The sequence below is a fragment of the Eptesicus fuscus genome, chromosome 15, assembly GCF_027574615.1.
Source record: "Eptesicus fuscus isolate TK198812 chromosome 15, DD_ASM_mEF_20220401, whole genome shotgun sequence".
Lineage (NCBI taxonomy): Eukaryota > Metazoa > Chordata > Mammalia > Chiroptera > Vespertilionidae > Eptesicus > Eptesicus fuscus.
The window spans coordinates 40,824,148-40,845,392 of record NC_072487.1 but is presented as its reverse complement, the minus strand read 5'-3'; the positions used below and the strand labels follow the sequence as shown (position 1 = coordinate 40,845,392).

General features: G+C 45.1%; 2 protein-coding genes across 3 annotated transcripts in view; one reads left to right on the top strand and one right to left on the bottom strand.

Moving 5' to 3' along the window:
* PRUNE2 (prune homolog 2 with BCH domain) overlaps positions 1-21,245 on the top strand; it is a 213,501-nt gene that overhangs the window by 141,408 nt on the left and 50,848 nt on the right. Inside the window, exons 8-9 of one of the 2 annotated variants that reach the window (XM_054727662.1) lie at positions 1,714-8,260; positions 8,875-9,631. In XM_054727662.1, coding sequence (XP_054583637.1) covers positions 1,714-8,260; positions 8,875-9,631 — 7,304 coding nt within the window. Of the gene's footprint in view, positions 1-1,713; positions 8,261-8,874; positions 9,632-21,245 lie in introns of those variants that run through there. The other variant, XM_054727663.1, reaches the window with a different exon arrangement.
* LOC114231723 (stabilizer of axonemal microtubules 1-like) lies at positions 14,969-20,859 on the bottom strand. The gene is given in 2 exon segments (XM_054727601.1): positions 14,969-15,327; positions 20,853-20,859. Coding segments are annotated over 2 exon segments (366 nt in total).

The window sequence follows — 21,245 nt, the reverse complement described above, 5'->3', positions numbered from 1 at the left end:
AAAATACCAAACCAGGTATATTTAATAAGTAATATGAGAGCATACATGATTCATTATAATATGGACACCATGGCCTAGAATGAGTTCATCCACCAGTCTTTCCTCACTAGTGGATTAGACACCTCATGTATCCACAGGTGGCAAGGGGCAACGTCTCGACTTTTCTGCATCCTCACTTTCGGTTCCCTAAGAGACCTATCTGGTCTTTCTTGACTCTAAGGCTGCTCTGTGCTTTCTCGTGTCCAAATATGAAAGAGGCCCCTGTCCCTGCTACAGATGCATTTAGTACCCTCTTTCTGACCCATACTGTGCACTGTGTCATCAGCCTGAGGCCTCAGTGCTTTGCTCTGCCTTCGGTTTCAGAGCTGAATTTTACTTTCCCATGGACAGGAGTTAGGTCTCCTCAGCCTTCAGTATGGTGGTTTTTCACATGACATTTAGTAGCAAATCAATTTTTTAAAGGTTAATTTTAAAAAGACCAGAAGCCGAAACCGGTTTGGCTCAGTGGAGAGCGTCGGCCTGCGGACTCAAGGGTCCCAGGTTCGATTCCGGTCAAGGGCATGTACCTTGATTGTGGGCGCATCACCGGTAGGGGATGTGCAGGAGGCAGTTGATCGATGTTTCTCTCTCATCGATGTTTCTAACTCTCTATCCCTCTCTCTTCCTCTCTGTGGAAAATCAATAAAATATATTTAAAAATAAATAAATAAATAAATAAATAAATAAATAAATAAATAAATAAATAAATAAATAAGAAGAGCCGATGAAGCCCTTGTCGCCTCCACCCCACCTCTCCTTTCCGCACCCAGCCTCCCCACCAGAGACAGTTCTTTGGAACCTGGACCAATACAGGGTCAGGACTACTCACTCCTAAGGAATCCCTCTTTGTTCCTGTGGTCACTGTTAGTCAAAGGTCAGCATCTGCAGCTCGACTGTCTGAGTTCAAAATGTGGCTCCTTCACTTGTTAGCTGCATGTGGTTGGTCCAGGTATTTCATCTTCCTGGGTCTCCGTTTACTCATTGTCAAAACGGGGATGAAGAGTTCCTACCTTGTAGAATTGTCGTGAAGATTAAAGGAGATAATGCACATAAAACCTTTAGAACTGGGCTCAGGATATGAAAACATTCAATAAATGTTCATGATTAATCACTGTTATTATCTATGCAAGCTCTGTAGTTACTTATGATTATTGTTCTTGCTTCTGATGCTGCTGATGTTGTTACCTTCACTAATCCTGTGGGACCATTTCAAAAGCCCCATGTGAAAATATCCCCAACACTCCCTAAAAACCAGAAAGCTTTCCCACTAGTCCTTGTCAGCAACCAGCATTATTTCTGTGCATTATTTTTCAAATTTGAAAAAAGTTTGCCCTTTTTTTCACACTTCCACTTCTGTTGGAAGATGGTGTTATATTACACTGAGGAAAGGATTTAAATGGTTTTAGATCTCTTTTTCCTGCAACTCTCAGAAGCTGGCAAAAGTGAGCCCCTGTGTTTTAAGTTCAATGAAAAGCCAATTTGATGGAATTAGAGAAAGAGTTGGTGGTCTATTTGGTGGAACTTTCTATGCATCATACAATTTTGTTATTTGAATTCTTCTTTAAAGACAGATGAACACAGATTAATTTTATGTTAAGAAAAATTAAGAAAGAGGAATTGCAAAGAGCAGAGAGTACCTTTGTGCTCATGTAAACCCCTGTGTTTCCCTGACAGATTTGCTGTGAGCTGGAAGAGTGTCAGAGTCTTTGCCTAGAGCTGGAGCCCTTTGAATGTGGCTGTGATGAGATCCTGGTGTACCAGCAGGAGAACCCCGCAGTGACTTGTGACCAGGTGGTTCTCCTTGTCAAGGAAGTCATCAATAGGAGGTGTCCAGAGATGATCTCCAACAGCCGGACATCTTCCACCGAAGCCGTGGCAGGCAGCGCCCCCCTCTCCCAGGGGTCGTCTGGGATTATGGAGCTGTATGGCTCTGACATAGAGCCACAGCCCAACTCTGTGAATTTCATAGAAAACCCTCCAGATCTCAACGATTCTAACCAGGCCCAGGTGGATGTCAACACAGACCTCGTTAGCCCAGACAGCGGGCTGGCCACCATTAGGAGCAGCCGTTCATCCAAGGAGAGCTCGGTTTTCCTCAGCGATGACAGTCCAGTGGGAGAAGGTGCTGGGCCTCACCATAGCCTCCTCCCAGGGTTTGACTCCTACAGTCCCATCCCTGAAGGGGCAGTGGTGGAGGAGCACGCCCTGTCCAGAGAACATGGGGAACACTTTGACCTCTTCAACTTTGACCCAACACCCATGGTTTCTGGACAGTCCCAACCATCTTCCCATTCGGCTGACTACTCCCCATCAGATGACTTCTTCCCCAACAGCGATTCGTCAGAAGGACAGCTCCCCTTGGGGCCTAAAGAGCTCAGTGGGATGGGGATGAACATGTCTAATTATTCATCCAGCTCGCTTTTGTCGGAGGCTGGCAAAGATAACCTTGTGGAATTTGATGAGGAGTTTGTCCAGCCACAAGAAAGCCCCGGGGATAACTCTCAAAGAAATTTGAGCCTGACAGATTTTGTGGGAGAGGAATCTCTTTCTCCTGGAAAGGGCGTCCCACCAACACCTATGAATAGCTTTGTAGAAAGCTCCCCATCCACTGAAGACCCAGCTCTACTCTGTTCAGAAGACATGGCCCCGAAAACAGTCGACACAGGTCACACAGGGCCACCTCAGCCTCGTGCGCGGTGCAGCAGCTGGTGGGGTGGTTTGGAAATTGACTCTAAAACGATTGCAGATGCGTGGAGCTCCAGTGAACAGGAGTCCGTCTTCCAGAGCCCTGAGTCCTGGAAAGATCATAAGCCAAGCCCAGTGGATAGGAGAGCCTCTGATTCTATATTTCAATCAAAGAGTCTCGAGTGCTCAAAGCCAGGTCCCTGGGAGTCAGAATTTGGTCAGCCTGGGCTGGGCAACAAGAACATTCAAGACCAACATGAGGAAAGCTTGCAATTTCAGAACCTGCCCACTGAGAAGTCGCATTTGCCAGACGCTTCTCCTCAGGGAACAAACCATCTGATAGAAGACTTTGCTGCTCTGTGGCGCTCAGATCGCTCCCCCACAGCAATGCCTGAGCCGTGGGGCAACCCCATGGATGGCGGTGAACCAGCTGCTGCAGTGCCATTCCCAGCCTGGGGTGCATTTGGAAAAGAAAATGACACCGAGGCTTTAAAAAATACCTGGAATCTGCACCCAATGAGTGGGGAGACACCTTCTGTGAGAGAACCGAATGAGTGGGTCGTGGCAAAAAGTGGATATTCTTGTCCTGCAGAAGACCTGGCGGACAGGTCGCCCAGTGAGGCAAGTAATGAAGCAGCTCCAGAAATCTGGGGCCAAAAGAACCATGACTCCAGGGCTGACATCCTCATACCTGGAAACCCCAGGTCTGATCCAGATCACGCATGGAATAGTTCTAAGCCCACAAAGGAAGATCAGGATGGTGGCATGGATCCAAAAATGAGGGGAAAAGTCTATGAAAAGGTAGATTCGTGGAACCTTTTTGAGGAGAGTATCAGGAAGAGAGGGTCAGACATCCTAGCTCCTTGGGAAGATTCCTTCCTGTCATATGAATGTTCCGATTACAGTGCCTCCAACATAGGGGAAGATTCGGTGCCTTCCCCCTTAGATACCAACTATTCCACCTCCGATTCCTATACATCACCGACGTTTGCTGGAGATGAAAAAGAAACCGAAAATAAGCCACTTGTTAATGAGGGAGGTTTTGAATCAAAAGATGCTAGCTCTACCATAGAAGAGGCTGAAATCCCTCCTCAGTCACCACTGCAGCCGCCTAGACATCGAATTAGCTCAGGTCCTGGGAACCTAGAAATGTGGGCTCCACCTCATGCAGATACTAGTTCTGAAAGAAATGCCACTCACAACCCAAATGAAGATGTACTCAAGACAGAGCCCACAGATGACAAGGACATCTCCGTGGAGGAGGACGTTGGGGAGAGCAGCCAGTCCAGTTACGACGACCCCAGCATGATGCAGCTGTACAACGAAACCAACCGGCAGCTCACGCTCCTGCACAGCAGCACCAACTCAAGGCAGGCGGCCCCCGACAACCTCGACTTGTGGAACAGAGTGATTCTGGAGGACACTCAGTCCACTGCCACCATCTCGGATAACGATTTGGACTGGGATGACTGCAGCGCAGGTGTGGTGATCCCTGGTGAAGGTCAAGCACAAGGACCCACAGCTGAAGGTACCGAACCCGAAACCCGATTTTCAGTGAGACAGCTAGAACCGTGGGGCATGGAGTATCAGGAAGCAACCCAGGCAGACTGGGTACTCCCTGCTTCTTATGAGCACAGCAAGGACACCGCTCCCAATGAACATCACGTGCTGAATGAAAAGAGCGGACAGCTCATCGCAAATAGTATTTGGGATTCTGTCATGAGAGATAACGATATGTCATCATTAATGCTACCAGGCCCGCCATATGTTACAGATTCAGAACAAAGCAGAGTGCCTCCCGAAACTCCCAGCTCAGAAAAAATTAAGGACAGTACCATTCCAGATGTGCTAGAAGCCTCTGGAGCCAGTGAGTCAGGAGCACTTGTTCCAGACCAGGAAAACACGTGCAGAGGAAACCTGCCAGGTGATACAGCGGCATCCCTGGCAACCAGGCTGGAGAATTCAGGGCATGTTGTATGCTCAGATTTATGGGAAGGTCCTCGCTATGGACAAAGTGAGGATGAAACAGAAACCCACAGAGCTGTTGATAGGGAGCACCTGAGCGAGGAGGAAGTGATGGATGGAGCCTCGGGAACTTCTGGAAAAGGGCAAGGTGACCAGGAATGCTCTCCCCTAGTTGTATCTGAACATGAAGAAATCTGCGATGAGTCAAGCAAAATCAGCTCTCATTCAGTCACTTCAAGTCCTCAAACTGAGGAACCCCAGGAGGCTTTAGAGCATGAGAAGGGATCTTACAATTCAGACCCCTGTGATGTGCAAACTGAGGTGTCCGCAAACCACCTACAGGCAAAAGAAACCTGTGAAAAGCACCTCGTGAATCACAGAAATTCAGGTGAAACTACTGACATTTCAGATAAGCTGACTTTAACAAAAAATGTATCTTTACCTGAAATGGATCTTGAGATAACTGAAGAATGTAACATTCTGGAGCCAGAGAGAGTGAACCAAGAGCTACCTCCTGCATGTCCCCAAAGCCTTGATGTTTGGGATGGCCCTACAGACAGCGATGTGCAAGTCAGTTGCACAAGTTCTGAGATAACTAAGAATCTTGAAGGTAAGAGTGCTGAAAACAGCCCTCCGGGAGCCAGTTCTTCAGGAAATTATGACAGAGAGAGTGTTTCTAGTGAGTATTCACATTCCAGTGCATCAAGTCCTGACCTCAATGATTCTTCAGCCGCACAGCTTTCTTGGGATCATGGACCCAATACTGGGCGTCAGAAGGAGACTCAGGATGACTGGAGTAAACAGAATCACCAAGAATCTGGGCTCATTACTACTGATGGCCAAGTAGAAGTAATTACCGAAATGAAGGAGCTGGAGAAAAACAGAATGGACAAGTTTGAAAGGAGCTTAGGTCAAAAGGTTCCTACATATTTAGAGATATGGAATGACTCAATAGATGGTGATTCCTTTTCCTCTCTATCCAGCCCTGAAACAGGCAAATATTCTGAATATTCAGGTGCATATCAGGAAAGAAATCTAGTGGTTAGCCATCAGGAGAAAAATGAACATGATATTCCTGACGCTGTGCAGCCGGAGGATGCCAAGTTCATGTCAACAAGCTCAGGTTCCGATGATGATAGCGTAGGCGATGAGGAGTCAGTGGAGGAAGAGAGCCATTTGGTCACTTGCCAGGTTGCTCAGAGCGAACCCAGAGCTTGGGACTCATTAAATGAATCTAAGTTCTTGGACATGGACGATCCCAACTCTGAGGAATTACCTGCCTATGTAGGCAGTTCAGGACCAGCAGAGAATGAGAACACATCAGACCCATTCTGTCACAATCCACAAAGCAGCCCTGATCACTCTAATTTCTCACCACTAAAGGAGACTGAAACACAGATGATAGCAGTAGATAAGGAGACGAGATCCCCAGAAACAGGGACAGGAAATATCATATGGCAAATATCTCCCAAAACTGAACCAAAGAACGAAAACAATTCTAAACTGGAAATGCTTGACTTCCCAGCTGAGAGCACTGAGTGGTGGAATGCACCTCTTCAGGAAGGGCAACCAATTGAGAGTGCATTTGAGGGGGAGCTGTCTAACTCAGGTGGTATGTTAGAGATGAATTCTTCAGTATACCAACACATGGGTCCCTGGGGCATTCCCATCCAGGGTGATATGGAATCCATGGACACACATTGTACTAATCCTTTCAGTGATGAACATCAGTCACCCTTTCTGGATAGTAATGCGGAGAACTCCCATGAGCAACTTTGGAACATTCAACCACGGCAGCCAGATCCAGAAGCTGATCAGCTTAGCCAGCTTGTAATATTGGACCAAATTAAAGAAAAGGATCCCAGAGAGCAAACTTTCATGTCTTCTGCTGGTGACAAACTCACTTCTGAAACACCTAGCCAAGAGCAGTGTCATGATACAGTGCTGTCTGTCTGGGATCAGCCAGACCCAGCATTTACTCACATAGATGAAAATAGATGTGTTACATCTAATGTCTCAACTATTGCGTGTCAAGAAACAAATTGGTGGGAGGAAGAAAAATCGTACCCCAGTGAAATGACAAATTCATGCATTGCCTCCAAAGATTCCCCTGCTGTCAGTTCTTCTACCCAGTTGATAAAGAAGTCAGGGGCTGAATGGGATGGCTCTACCCCTAGTGAGGGCCCCCAAAGCACGTTTGTTCCAGATATCTTACATGGCAACTTTCAAGAGGGTGGGCAGTTGGCCTCAGCTTCGCCTGACTTGTGGGTGGATGCTAAGCAGCCCTTCAGTTTGAAAGCAGATGGTGAGAATCCTGATATACTGACTCACTGTGACCAGGACAGCAATTCTCAGGCTTCCAACAGCCCTGATATTTGCCATGATCATGAAGCCAAGCAAGAGACTGGGCAGCACATCAGTGCTAGGATGGGACCTGAAGGGGAAGCCAGTGAGTTATATCTCACCGAGCCAAAGCTGGATGAACCCAATTACGAGCCTGGGCAGGAATTTGTTCCATACAGTTCAGAACCGTGTTCTGAAAACAAAATTCCACTGCCTCCCACGAGCGATCAAGTAAACACTAACGGCTCATCTCAGCCTGCTGCCTCTCACAGTGGTTCTCCAGAACCTTCTGAAATAAATGATGAGAACAGCACAGGTTTAAAAGCATCAGAAGAAGGAGCCGACCCCGAGATGGCACCAGTTTGGGAGCCCATCGACAGAACAATCCCAATGATTAAAAAGGTGGGAACCGCTATTTTTGTAACTCACCAAGAGCCAACCATGGATGGCCACAGCTCTTGGATCTCAGAGGACTTTTCTCCTGAAAGTCAGACAGGGGAAGCAGCCTTGTTGGACCTCGAGCAGCCACTGACTGCTGAGGACCCAGCCTCAGTTCCCGACGCTCTGCTAGTCTCGGACACGTGTCTGGATGTAAGCGAAGCTGCCTTTGAACACAGTTTCAGTGATGCCTCCGGTCTCAACACGTCCACAGGAACCATAGATGACATGAGTAAACTGACATTATCAGAAGGCAATCCTGATACGCCAGTGGATGGGGATGCTGGGAAGCAAGATATCTGTTCATCTGAAGCCTCCTGGGGTGATTTTGAATGTGATGTCATGGGCCAAAATATTGATGAAGATTTAATGAAAGAGCCTGAACACTTTCTCTATGGTGGTGACCACCCCATGGAAGAAGATGCTCTGAAGCAATCACTGGCACCTTACACGCCTCCCTTTGATTTGTCCTACCTCACAGAACCTGCTCGTGGTGTCAAAACAGCAGAGGAAGCTGGGACTCCAGAGGATAAGTCTATGGGGAGTGAAGCAGGAGAGATATTGCTTTCCACTCTTCCTGATCGAAGAAGCAAGGAAAACCACACTGAGACCCAAATCAGCCAACCTGGACACCAGCTGGTTGTACTGCATATTCATGAAGACCCTGAGTCAGTTTCTTTGCCCGTCAGAGGTGATTCCAACATGGAGTTGTCTCCATCAAACATTGACTGGGAAGTAGAAACAGATAATTCAGATTCACCAGCAGGTGGAGACATAGGACCATCAAACGGTAAGAAACATCCCATTCCACCAACCCCCAGAAACTGCTGCTTTCATTCAATTAACCCGTTTGCAAAACATACTCTTCCTACCAGTGTGGGTAAATGGGAACTAACTACATTGGCAAGGCACACCTACCTAGCCAAGTCCTATATTACAGCAGTAATATCTCCTGCTTGTATAATACCTATCTTTGAGAGTACATGAGAAGATTAAACATATTTTTTTGGTTTAAACTATCTTTATTATAGTTTACACTCACATTTCTTTGTATTAGTTTCAGTTGTACAGAATAGTGGTTAGACAATCCTACACTTTACAAAGTGTTCCTGTGATATTTTAAGTATCCTCTTGGCACCATACATAGTTATTACAATATTTTTGACTATATTCCCTACGCTGTACTTTACATCCCTGTGACTATTTTGTAACTACCAATCTACTTCTTAATCCCTTCACCCTTTGCACCCAGCCTCTCCGCTACCTCACCTCTGGCTGCCATCTGTTAAACAGATATTTCTCAAATTATCTCTCCTTAGATGGATCATTTGCAAAGATCACAAATCACATAATGTGTTAATTAAGCCTTGTTTCTCCCCTTCTCACCTCATCTTCCACGTTTAGGTGCCAGCAAGGGAATATTTGAGTTTGAAGAAGCAGCAGTAATTCCTACCCAAGAGCCTGAGCCGATAAAACCAGAATTCGGAGAAGAAAGGAGCACGGAGAAGAATGAAGACCATCAGGCACAACACCTGGACTACATACTTGTAAACCATGAAGAAAATTCACCCCCAGAGCCAGAGGCCTTCGAAGCAAAAGAAAGCACGTCGGAATCGGAAGAGTTTCACGGAGGTTCCAAACGAACGGGGCTGCCAGGAACTCAAGTAGCAAACTTCCCAGACACTTGTCAGTCTGACTCCTTAAGTGAAAGGCAAGATCATTCCGCAGAGAGAATGTCTTCTGAAGATGATAAGAGATCATCTCTTGAAAGCCCTGGGCAAGAACAGAGTTGGATGGTCTTGGGCCATAGTGAGGTTGGCAATCCATCGTCAGAAGCTACGGACCAAGGGTCTGGCAGGGCTGTGGAGCCAGCCTCTGATCACAACTCGGGCATGAGTCCCCAAATGCAGGCTCTGGGAGAAACAAAGCCTCTAGAATCTGTAGCAATAGAGGAGGCCTCTGGTCTGTGCAGCCAATCTCAGGAGAGCAAGAGCGGAGGCAGGGCTGGCCCAGATACAGTTATGTTGCAGACTGTCGCCCATGACAATGAATGGGAAATGCTTTCACCACAGCCTTCGCAGAAAAGCATAATCCCTGAGACAGAAATGGAGGAGGAGACAGAGTTTCTTGAGCCCAGAACAAGGAAACCAAGACCAAACGGGTAAGCAAAATACTAAATTTACTCTCTTCCTGAAAATGATTTTATTGGAAACCAGGGAAACGGTGAGGGATGATGGGATATTTAGAATACCTAGTTTTGCTTATATTTATTGCAGAGCATGCCATCAATAAAAGTAGCTGCTGGGTAGCCACAATGATAACCATGATTTGTATACATTTTCAGCCAAAAAAGCCCCTCAGTTTCCACCCAGAATCTTACACTTACCCTCCCAATATTTGTCCTGCTCAACACCAGAATCAGCCTTATACAGGCCATTGGAACCAGAGTGGGAAGGGCACTAACATTTATTCATAGCACCAGGCAGTTGCACCGTTATCTTACTTAATCCTTACAGCAACCCCGAGATAGTAGGTATTATTCTCTTTATTTTACCCATACTGATGGCGGGAGGGGACTTAAGGATCAGAAAGATTCTATGACTTGCCTAGAATTAAGTAACCAGCGTGAACAGTACGGGGGCCTTTTACCCCCAAAGTCTATACTTTCCAGCAGACACACAGAAAAGGTGATTCTGGTTTTATACAAGTACTTAACTTACTGGTGGGAATAAGGAGACTCCACAGCAAGCTTAAGGTCTCAGTGTGAAACATCATTCCCTGATTGGCTGGAAAGTCAACAAATAACCATTAAACCAGTGATTCATTTATTCATCCATTCACTCACCACGTGGTTTTTGGAATCTGCTCTGTGCTGAGAGTCTGGGTAGCCATGGACATAGCAGGGAACAGGATGTCGTCCCTGCCCCCAAGCTTCCAGGCCCTGCTGACACTGGTTAGAGTTGTTGGTGTTTCTCTTTGTTTGCTCTCCTGCTTCCGGAGACAAAAGGGCAGATTGTGAAAAGTAACTTAAGTAAAAGGGTAACTCATGTTTCCCCCTTAAAATGCAGTGGAAAAAACATACCGGTTTTTTTTTTTTTTTTCTACTCATTTTGGGAGTATAAAGGAGTATACACACCACATAGCCACTGTGGGTCAAGGAATCTGGACTCCAGCCTGATGCTATCATGTCGGTTATGTATTTTAGGATAACCCTAGGCTTAAGTCTCCTCATCTGTAAAAACCAGTGGGTTGGGCTGGAGGATGTCAAGCCTTCCATCAGTAGTAAACCCTGCAAATTTAATTTGTGTGTAGCTACGGTACCTCCAGGAAAGCTTTGGTATTCAAAAATTATGTTTCTCCAGGAAGGAAGGGATCGGAGAACACACAATAGCAGGGGTATGTTGAGGCTTAGTCAAAGGCCATAAAGAGTTAAAAGCTGTACCAGATTCCAGTGAAGCTTCATAAATCCAGCATTTTTCAGTTGGTCTAATCTTTTTTTTCTTCCTGTCAAGCTATTTCCTTCCAGAGACCCCAGATCCGTTATCAGAAAGAGAGCAGCAGATGGATCCCAGCAGCCCTGCTGGCATTGTTATAGATTGAGCTAAGAACGCAGGCAGCCTGGAGTTGGCTGAGCTACTGTTTGGCTTCTTGTCTGAGTTTCGCACATGGCCCTGAAGTCAAACAGATGATAGGATTCCATTGTGCCACTTGCCCCTCTTCTTTCAATAAGGTTTCTTTGTGCAGCCCTTTCTGCTCAGCTCCTGCCGTAATGAAAGTTGTCTCGCAGTTGGAAGAGGGGGCAGATTTTCCTGCTGGCATTTGTATTACCTGTTGCATAAATAATTTACTTGGAAATATTTGTATTATTAAGACTCTAGTGTTATTACCAGCATTAATAGTAGTATGAAAATATTAGTACTTGAAAACTTCGCTCTGTGCGAGATTTTGGAGGACGCAGAATTGTCTGAAGCAGTGATTCTTTAAGGGGGGGGGGTCCCCTAACCCAGCAGCCTCAGCATCGCATGCGTATTAGTTAAAAATGTGGATTACCAGCCCCACACCAGACCTCCCGACTCAAGAACTCAGATGGGGTCGAGTCATCCATATTTCAGTACCTCCACCAGGTGACTCTGATGCACACTAAAAGTTCTGAGAACCACTGGTCTAAAACTTATCCCCAGTCCTCTAGGGGTTTACATTTAATAAGGGAGTCAAACATAACTGAAAAGGTAAATAATAGTGTAATACTTAAATGAAGGTAGTTAATGACCAACGTCAGTTTAAATAGAAATAGCTACCAATTACAAGCATTTGCCATGGATCAGGTACTAAGCACTATGTATGCATGATTTCACATTACAATGGTAACTGTATGAGGTAAGAAGTATACAAAGAAGGAAACTGATGTGCAGAAAGGTTGAGTCACTTGCTCTGGTTTATAGTTAGAAAGTGAAGACACTGGGATTTGCATTTGAATCTCTCTGTGTCCAGAGTGTGCATTGATGCTAGTACGTAAGAGGGGAGGCGTTTTTCTGGAGGAATCCGGGACAGCTTATTACCCAATAGGATCAGGAGGCAGAGTTCCCAAGGCCCATTATACTCAAAGGGGTCCAGGAGAGGCTTTGAATTTCTTTGGAAGTCAAAAGGGAAAAAAATCACTACTGGATACAAGTAGACATGTAACATTAATCATCACAGGTTATATTCAAAAGCCGGAACTACATGCTAAGCAGGTATGAAACCATTACTATTTGTAAACTCACCATCTGAATTATATAAAAATGAACAATTGATATACAAATATATTGGCTTTCTATAGGTGTGGGGCAAGGAAATAATTTCCCAGAGGACTAAAAAAACTGACAATACTCATCCAATATTTTGTAGATACATGCAGCGGCAGGTGGTGGGGAGAGGGGGCAGAGGGGAGGAGGAGCTGTTGTAACGTGTACTTTTGAAACAGTATTTGGCAATAACCTGATCCTTATATTTGTGGAGCTATATCTTGTCTCCTAGCTCTGAGAGGTGAATTACTTGGTACTCACTGAAATAAAAATCACCTTAAAACACAATATATTTCATATTCCACATGACCTGCTTCTTATGGTGATTTCTGTGCATTCTTTCTTTTTTAAATTAGTCAATTTTGAACTTTATTTCTGTGTGACGAGATTATGGGAAAGAATTCATATTCTTCCCTCTGATCCCATGTGGTCTTTTTATGTTTTTCACGAGTCCTCTAAAATCAGGCTTTTTCTGTCCAGGACTTCTGGTTGAGGAGTTAGTACATTGGGTCTCGCATCCATGTGAATGTTGAAAATGAAAAACAGGTAAAGCAATTATCCGTTCCCTCTTTCTCTCAGTGTTGAGTGATGATATGTTTGGGCACTCAGAGAAGAATCAGGCTCTTTGAGCACAGTCTGTCCCCTCTCTGGGTCCTGCTGTTTGGATGGGCTGTATCCCAGTTCCAAACATTTGCCCTTTCTTCGACGTAAGTTGATACTCCATAAACTACAGCAATCCCTTGTTTAGTCACTAGTTATTGGCTTTGCCCTGAACTAAATGAGGAGACCAGACTTGGCGCTGACTCTGTGTTCATTTATTTTTGTGATTGTATTTGATTAGTTGGTGTATTTGGTGAATTGGAGGTGATAATTACCATTAAAAGTCTTAAGTTTGCACTTTAATTCAGGCCTTAGTCTCCTCTTTTTTTTAAATAAAATTTATTTTTGGTGTCTCCCCCTCATCCCACCCCTATCCCTGCCACCTCTGCACATCTGGCCAGCCCAACCCAGACTTCCAATAAGTGCTTATGGATAGACAAATATATTGTTTTCTTTGGTCCACCCAATTGCCACTTGAGATAGGGCAAGTTTTATTATCCCTAATTCATAAACTGACTTAAGCGAGCTGTTTAATGTCCTCCAGAAATGAGAAAGTGGTCAAGTTGGGACTTGAATGTAAGTCTTCTTCCTTCCAGCTCAGACACATAGGCCACAACAACCACGTTCTTGAACTTCTTTTATAGATTGATGCATTTATTCCTATTCTCCCATGGTCCCATTAAAAGGCACATCAAGTTTAATAGCCCAAGTTCCCACCGAGACAGTTTGAGAATAACTGAGTCAGAACTTGGCTCTGACCCTTTACACTGTCCCGTGACCTTCTGAGCTCGGTTCACCCACCCCTGAACACATGTTTCCCACCACAGCAAATCCGTGAGAGCCACTGTCGTGTGTGGGCTGCTCCCCATCTGTGGTGTGTGAGGCCAACCTGAGTGGCCGGAGGCCAGAGGGACATGACAGAAACAAAGCCCCTCAATGTGCATTTAAGTTTTTCAGATATTTATAGATGTGGTATTTTGTGGTGAGGCATTTTATAGCAAGAGAAAGCCACGGGCATCGAGTCGAGGTACAACTCAGCTGTCCTGTGGGAGGGACTCCCACAGAGGAGCCCTTTTGTGTTGTGTTGGCTTCTAGTTTGAGGGAAAAATCCAAGGTACTTCTCTGGCTGGAATGGCGGAATGTCAAAACTAATGTCAGAAAAAAAGACCTTCATGAAAATTGATAGCATTTTAGGAAAAGGAGAAATCGTGGCTTTTAAAAGCAGGATGTATGCGTGTATCGGGGACCCAGCAGGAAAGAGATGGCACATTCAAATGAGGATAATTTGAGAAATGTTTAATGAAGGGGGTATTTATAAAGAGGGAGGCAAAGTGTGAGGAGCCCACAGGAATAGCGCAGTAACCAAGGAATAGCAACAGTACAGATGTTACCTTTCTTCGGCCTCAGGAGTGAGGGGAGGGGGTGCTTACCACAAGAGGAATTTGGGGTTGAAAGGGCCACAGTGAGAGGAGTGGTGACCTGCCGAGGGACAGCCAGCCTCAGGTCTTCCCACTGGAGGGAGCCCAGTGAGTGCATATCCTTTATCTTCCTCAGATCACCCACCAGGGGGCCTCATTGGCCAACACCCAGTGGAATTCAGTGGGCGAGGGAGCCTCCTGGGACAGAGAGTGGGTGGAGTAAGTAGGAGAGAGGACCTGAAGCAGCAAGCAGAAGTTATCTGGCTTCATTGGACCGTGGTGGGAGCTCAGCGTCTGAAAAGTGTACTGAGATGTATTCACACACAGGATTAGCTAACTCTTCCTCCAGTGCATTGGAGGGTCTGTTTCCAACATCCACCCGAGTTCTTTGAGAACAGAGGCTGTGAAAAGTCACTGCAGGATTGGGTCACCCTGGAGTGACTTTTAGAAATCCAAGGTGTACCAGTCGAGGACATGAGAATGCTACCTTCCCTCTTTCTGAACGGTTGGTTAAGAGATGTGGCTTCTTTTGATTATTAACATAAGAATTTTGTTTTAAGTAATGGCCAGGGAGTAGAGTTTTTGTGTGTTTGTTTGTTTTGTTTTTTGTTTGTCTGTTTTTTAAAGAGTTAAACAACTTTATTAAGACCAGAAGAGTTGGGAGAAAAATAAGTAAAGCAAAGAGTTTCTCAATATTTACTTTAAGTAAATTGTCGTCATTCCTTCCATTTCACCACGGCACGCTCGAACTTCTTGCTGGGGTTTAAGACTCTGAGGTAGAAGAACATTGCCATAGCTAGGATAGTTTCCCAAATATTCGGTTGTTGGGTAATGCACGCCAGAATCTTCATAAATCCTTGCGGTTCCATGTGGACAATGATGTCACCCACACGTGCAGATCTAACACAGGCGCCAGCTCCGCATGCTCTCCCCGGGGCCCACTGCGCGGCGCCTCCGAGCAGCCGCTGCCCTAGTTCCCACGCACCTGCCCTTGTCCAGGCTGGCGCCCGGAGACGGACGCGGTGGGAGTAGAGTTTTTAATTCACTCCCATAAACTATCTCAACATGTTGATCAACTCAGAATCAGAATTTATGGAAGACTGAGTAAAAAATATGTAATGCATATGTTTCTTTCCATGTTCCAAAATCTGCCCTGGCTGAAGCCTAAGCAAGCAGAGGCCTATGGGCATGAGGACACCATAGTTTTCTTTATCCTGTATCTTTTTGTTGTGTGTCACTGGCTTACCTTGATGAACAACTTTAGGTCAGCCCAGTAGCGCTCAACTCTATGCCAAGGATGTTACTGAGACCAGGATTTCTAATCAGAGTGCCTGTGCTCTTGTGAGCAAATCCAATCCAATTTCCATCATGACTATTAGCCAGGGAGTCTGACTAATAGTTAGTTCTGCACGTGTGGGCGACATCATGTTCCTTTAATTAATAACATTTATGTAATTGATCATGTTTGTTATTTTGAGTCAGCTCCTTGGAAGCTTACATTTCACAGCCAAATTTATCACTCACCAGTATCAAGTGTATAGAATTCTAGAATACGTATTTTCATTGTATTAATTTAAATCCTAATGCCATCTTGTGGTCCTGTCAGTATTTTTCTTTCTCAGCTACTTTTAAGTCATGTGATGGTGGTAGATTTTTACATATCTACCAGCGTTGCCTTAAAGTGAAAGTTTAAATATATCCTCTTCATAGAACTGTTCATGGTTCCCCTGAAGAGACTTCATTCTATTTCTTGCCTCTTTGCTCTTATCTCAGCACCTCCTTTAATTCCTTGCTCCCCTGCCCTTTTTTCTGTGCGTTGGAATTCTGCTTTCCACTGAAGACCCAGGCCCTGACCAAATGTCTCTTCCTTCCTAAAACATGCTCCATCTTTTCAATCAGAAGTCCTCCCTCCCTCTCCTGCATCTCCCTGTACTTTGCAGCCTTTTGTGGGCTTCCTCACAGTCTGCCTCATGTTATATTTATAGCTCTCTTATCAGCCTACCTGGTTGTCGGCCCCTCAAGGCTGTGATTTGGCTTGTACGTCTTTATATCCGGGTAGAATGCTCTTCTCATTGTCTGTGGCTCACCAGCTTCTACAACCGTTTCATCTAGAGTAGCAGTAACTGTACCACCAAGTTATTCCAGCCCAGTGATTCTCAACCAGGGGTAATTTTGCATCCTCACCCAGGGAACATTTGGCAATGTCTGGAGACATATTTGGTTGTCACAACTGGGGTAGATGCTGCTGTCATCTAATGGGTAGAGGCCATGGATGCTGCTACATAGCCAACAGTGCACAAGGGAACCCCACCACCACCACCACCACCTGCTCTCTGCCAACAGAGCATTATCCAGTCCTAAATGTCAAAGTGCTGTGATTAAGAATAAAGCTCATTCACAATATCCTGCTTTATTTTCTTCCTACCACTTTTTTTCTATGTGAAAAGATCTCCTATATTGGTTCAGTTGATTCTGCTGGGTCTGTCTCCTCCTAGGAGAATGTACTCTCCAGGAAAGCAGAAGTGTGGTTTGTCTTGTTCATTACTGTACCCCTAGAACAGCACCTGCCACCTAATAGGCACCCCATCAATATGCCTGATTGAATGAATGGAAAAGAAAGTGAAGTTGGTCCAATATGAGCTGTGATCATTTCTGGTGTTCGCTACTTCCTCTTCCAGGACAGATGTGCGAGCTTTCGTTTGGGAGTGTTTTCGTCAGTTCAGACTGCTATAAAAAATCACCATAGACGGTGTGACTTATAAACAACAGAAATTTCTATCTCACAGTTCTGGGGGCTGGAAGTCCAAGACCAGCGTGCCAGCAGGGCCCGGTTCTGGTGAGGGCCCTCTGCCTAGTTGCAGACTGCTGACTTCTCATTGTATCCTCGCTGGCACAAAGAATGAGAGAACTCTCTGGGGTCTCATTGATAAGGGCACTAATTCCATTCATAGAGCTCCACCCTCATGGTCTCATCTAACCCTAATTCCAGAAGGCCCACCTCCTAATACCAGTGCATGAGTGGGAGGAAAGGTTTCAACATATGGATATGGGGGCACACAAGCATTCACTTCCTAGCGGACATACGCACCTTTCTTTTCTAATGTTGCACGATTCGTTTTTTCCCTTCCTTTGAAATTGGAGACCATAGCTACCTGTTATTCATGTTGTTGTGCTCCTCCGTTCATTACAGTTCCTCCAAGACCCTCCTAGCCTTTCGGTTTTCCTAGCGTGCTGTTATCCACTTCACTCACCTCCTGGAGAAAAATAGGTGTGCCTGCCCAATTTTCTTTTCTGGGTCCCCTGTTGCCTGCACCAGTTTGATTGTCCAGAGAGGAAAACTTGTTCTATCTGCTTAGTCATCTGTTATACCATCAACTCAGGAAGCAATTGACAATATATAAGTCTTCTTCTTGCTTTTTTAACCTCCATTCGTTAATAGTCATTTACAAGTATTAGGTTCTCAAAGAATAACTAAAATTCCACTGGAGAATCTGACTTCTACCATGTCCTTTTTGTCTCTAGAATAGGATGCTACTCATTGTAGTGAAGCAGTAATTCTTTTCAAAATAATCCTAACTGCTTCCGTGTAATGAATACAATAATGCAATTCCTCAAGTGATGAGCTGCCTCTGAGTTCGTGCTATGATGAGAGAACATCCTGCATAACAAAAGGAAATGTCACTTATGAAAACAGAAGTCTCCCACTTCCCTATTTAACGAAGTATTACTTAAATGTTGTGAAGGAATATGTGACTGGCCTGATGACAGACTTAATCTCTTTCCATATCAGTTGTTGACTTTTAAAATAGACATTCTTATTTAAAGCAGATTTAGTCCCAGTGTTTGTTCTTCCCACACTTACCTGTTCTTTCTGAGGACTCCAACGGCTGCCTTTTTTCCAGCTGAGAAGGGAAACTCCTCCTAATGAACCAGAACTTCACAAAGACATGATCCCCCTTTGTCCACCTTCACCCTGGGTGCCCAGAGTCAGCCAGCTCTGAAACCATCTTTTCTCCCCTGATGATTTTTGGCTCATCTTTGGGAAACACACCTAGGCTTTTGCTGAACCTCTGCAAAGTCACACCCTCCTGATTCTGCCACCCCTAATCTCCCCAGAGCTGAAAGACAGATGGCACATGAGAAATGATTTTATAACTGCTCATAATTCTGAAGAATTGTGTAAGCTTTTAACATAAAAGAAGATATAAAACCTTGCTTCTTTCTCTCTCCCTTCTCCACTGCCCTCCCCCGCACCCCCCCCCCCCCCCAACAGCCATAGGGAGGACATGACCTGCCCTTCATTTTAAGACTAGGAACTAACATTTCCTAAATCCTTACCATGGCCAGGTCCTCTGCTGAGTAATTCACCTTCCCACTTTATTAGTTAGACCAGTTGGAGATTACCTAAATCTGCCTAGTCCCCTATTCTATCATAGCCTGCTCCCAACCAACCCACCACTCACCCCACCAAAAAGGGAAAAAAGATCTAACAACCTAGTTCTGACGATGGTACCCATAGTTATTATTCGCATTGGCAGTTTGCCTAAATATGACCAGAAGTCTTTGGTCTGTCTGACAATGTTGTTGTTTTTTCTTTGAAGATCAGTCAAATCAAGGCATGCCTTTCCATTATGTAAACTTTTCATTCATATTTTCTGCTTTCACTACATCAAATACTTCTGCTGCTGTTTTTAGAACTAATAGCAGTATTAGTAACTAATACTTACTAATTGTGAGTTCATTTTAACCCAGACTCTCTAAGATCTCTGTCTAGATCAGTGATGGCGAACCTATGACACGCGTGTCAGCACTGACACGCGTAGCCATTTCTGATGACACGCGGCCGCATGCCGAGGATGAAACATTTGCTGCTCCTGAGGATGAAACATTTGCGACTGGAGTCTTGGAGTTAGTTTTTTCCTCAAAGTGACACACTACCCGAGTTATGCTCAGTTTTTTGGCGAAGTTTGACACACCAAGCTCAAAAGGTTGCCCATCACTGGTCTAGATGATCTTACTTTCAAGTAACATTAATATTATTATTATCCATTTGCGAATCAGGAGTCCAAGGCACCAGGCAGTTGAGTAACTGCTCCAAACTTGCTAACCAGTGATGGAAGTCAGATTCCAATTTGGGCCTCTGACTTTGGGTCCACATGCTTAAGGCCACACACCTTGTCTCCCAACAGCACAAACCGTGAGGATCTCAGGCAAACCTAACTTTCTCTAGCACTTCTTGATGTATCCCACTGTGCTCACGTATAGCCCTTTATTCATAGTCCAGGAAGTGTAAATAAGTGACCACCTTTTTACTGGGTGTGTTGAGAAGCTACAGGATTTTTTTTTTTTTTTAAATACGTTTCAGGGGAACTAAATTCCTTCCAACCTTTGCTTTGGGCTCATTCACATCCAATCTCACTCAGTAACAGGAGTGGCAGCGATATTTCTGAACAGGCACAAAACCCAAGTGCATTTCTGACTTTACAAGCTGGGTGAAAGAGTATTTTGTATTCCCCAATGAAACTCTGCACGGCCCAGCTCTGTCCCCCAGCCCGGGCTGTGGTGGTGGCGGCGAGTACACTGAGAGATCTGGGAGGCAGGTGATCATCCTTATTTAGATGTGCCAGGGATCATGTGACCAGAAAATGGAGGCGAATCAGTATTTGCAGTTAACTGCTCCAGAAGGGAGATGCTGAGGAGCTGTAACGGAGCATCCTTCTCACCCTCCCGGCGGCCAGGCCCCTCGCATCCTCCTCCGAAGGTAGGTGGGTCCTGGTGCGCCTTAGGAGGATGGGGTGTGGGGAGGACAGATTGCAAGGGAGAGTGTTGTCCCCGAGACTGGTCTGCTGCTGCTGGGGAGTTGGAGGGGGAGAGAAGAGGGGGGCGTGAGGATGCCGAGCCCTGCCCAGCCAGCCCCTCACAAGTGACAGCTGGCAGCCGCTTTTCCTTCTGTGTCAGCTCACACAGGCGAGGCCTGTGGTCCTTTATGCTCTTCCCTGCCCCTCCCTCCACGATCAGGTAATTAGGGGGCACAGACTCTGCACGGCTATACACATTTTTTATTTTTATTCCTTCGTGTCCATGATGAAAATGAAGATAGAAACATCAAAGGAAGCGGCACTTGGGAAACATTTTAGGACTTTCGCTCAATGGGTATTACAGTGTCTTTGGGGATTATTTGAGAAGCTGAGCGACCCTGGTACCGTGGCATTTTTATTTCTTGTGTTATCGCTAGTAGTTATTGAAGGTAGTAACATAAACTTCTCATTTTTTCTAATGAATCTTCTAGCCTTTCAATCTTCCCTAAGTTCTAAGCTGCAGAATAGATCATCCTAAAAACGGGGCTTATATTCTCTATTGCCTTTTCAAAATCAACAGACAGGATGCACTACCTATAAAATACCAATATTTCCCCGAGAAACTAAGTTAAGTGAGGGACTAAAAAAAATATTACTACCTGGTCAAATTCAAATAAGAAATACATAGGTTATTGAATTCTGTGGAAACCAAAAAGAAACACAACTAGACTCCCACTTAGAAGGAATGATTTAAAGTATGATTCTGCTGGGGGTCAGAGTACCAGCCATGGTGACGGAAGGGCGGAGGGGGGCATAACCTCTGTAAACTGCCCCCTTCTTTGCTATGAACTCTTGACATGGTGTCGATCTTATGTAAGCTGCTATTTAAGCCCAGCCTCCAGGCTCACTTCCAACCAGATGGCAGCCCTAAGCCCCCTCCCTACCCCACTCCCCCCCACACACACACACACACACACACACACACACACACACACAGAAAAATGGGAGCTGCTAGTAATGCGTCCATTTCGAAATGTTCATGTGATGAAAAGTTTTCTGAAAGTCATAACTGATAAATTCACAGAGTGTAAAATCTGGAATCGTTCTATTAAAATTCTTGGTGTTTAAAATAATGGCCCTTGAAATTTCTCTTAATTGATAACAGAGACTTCTTA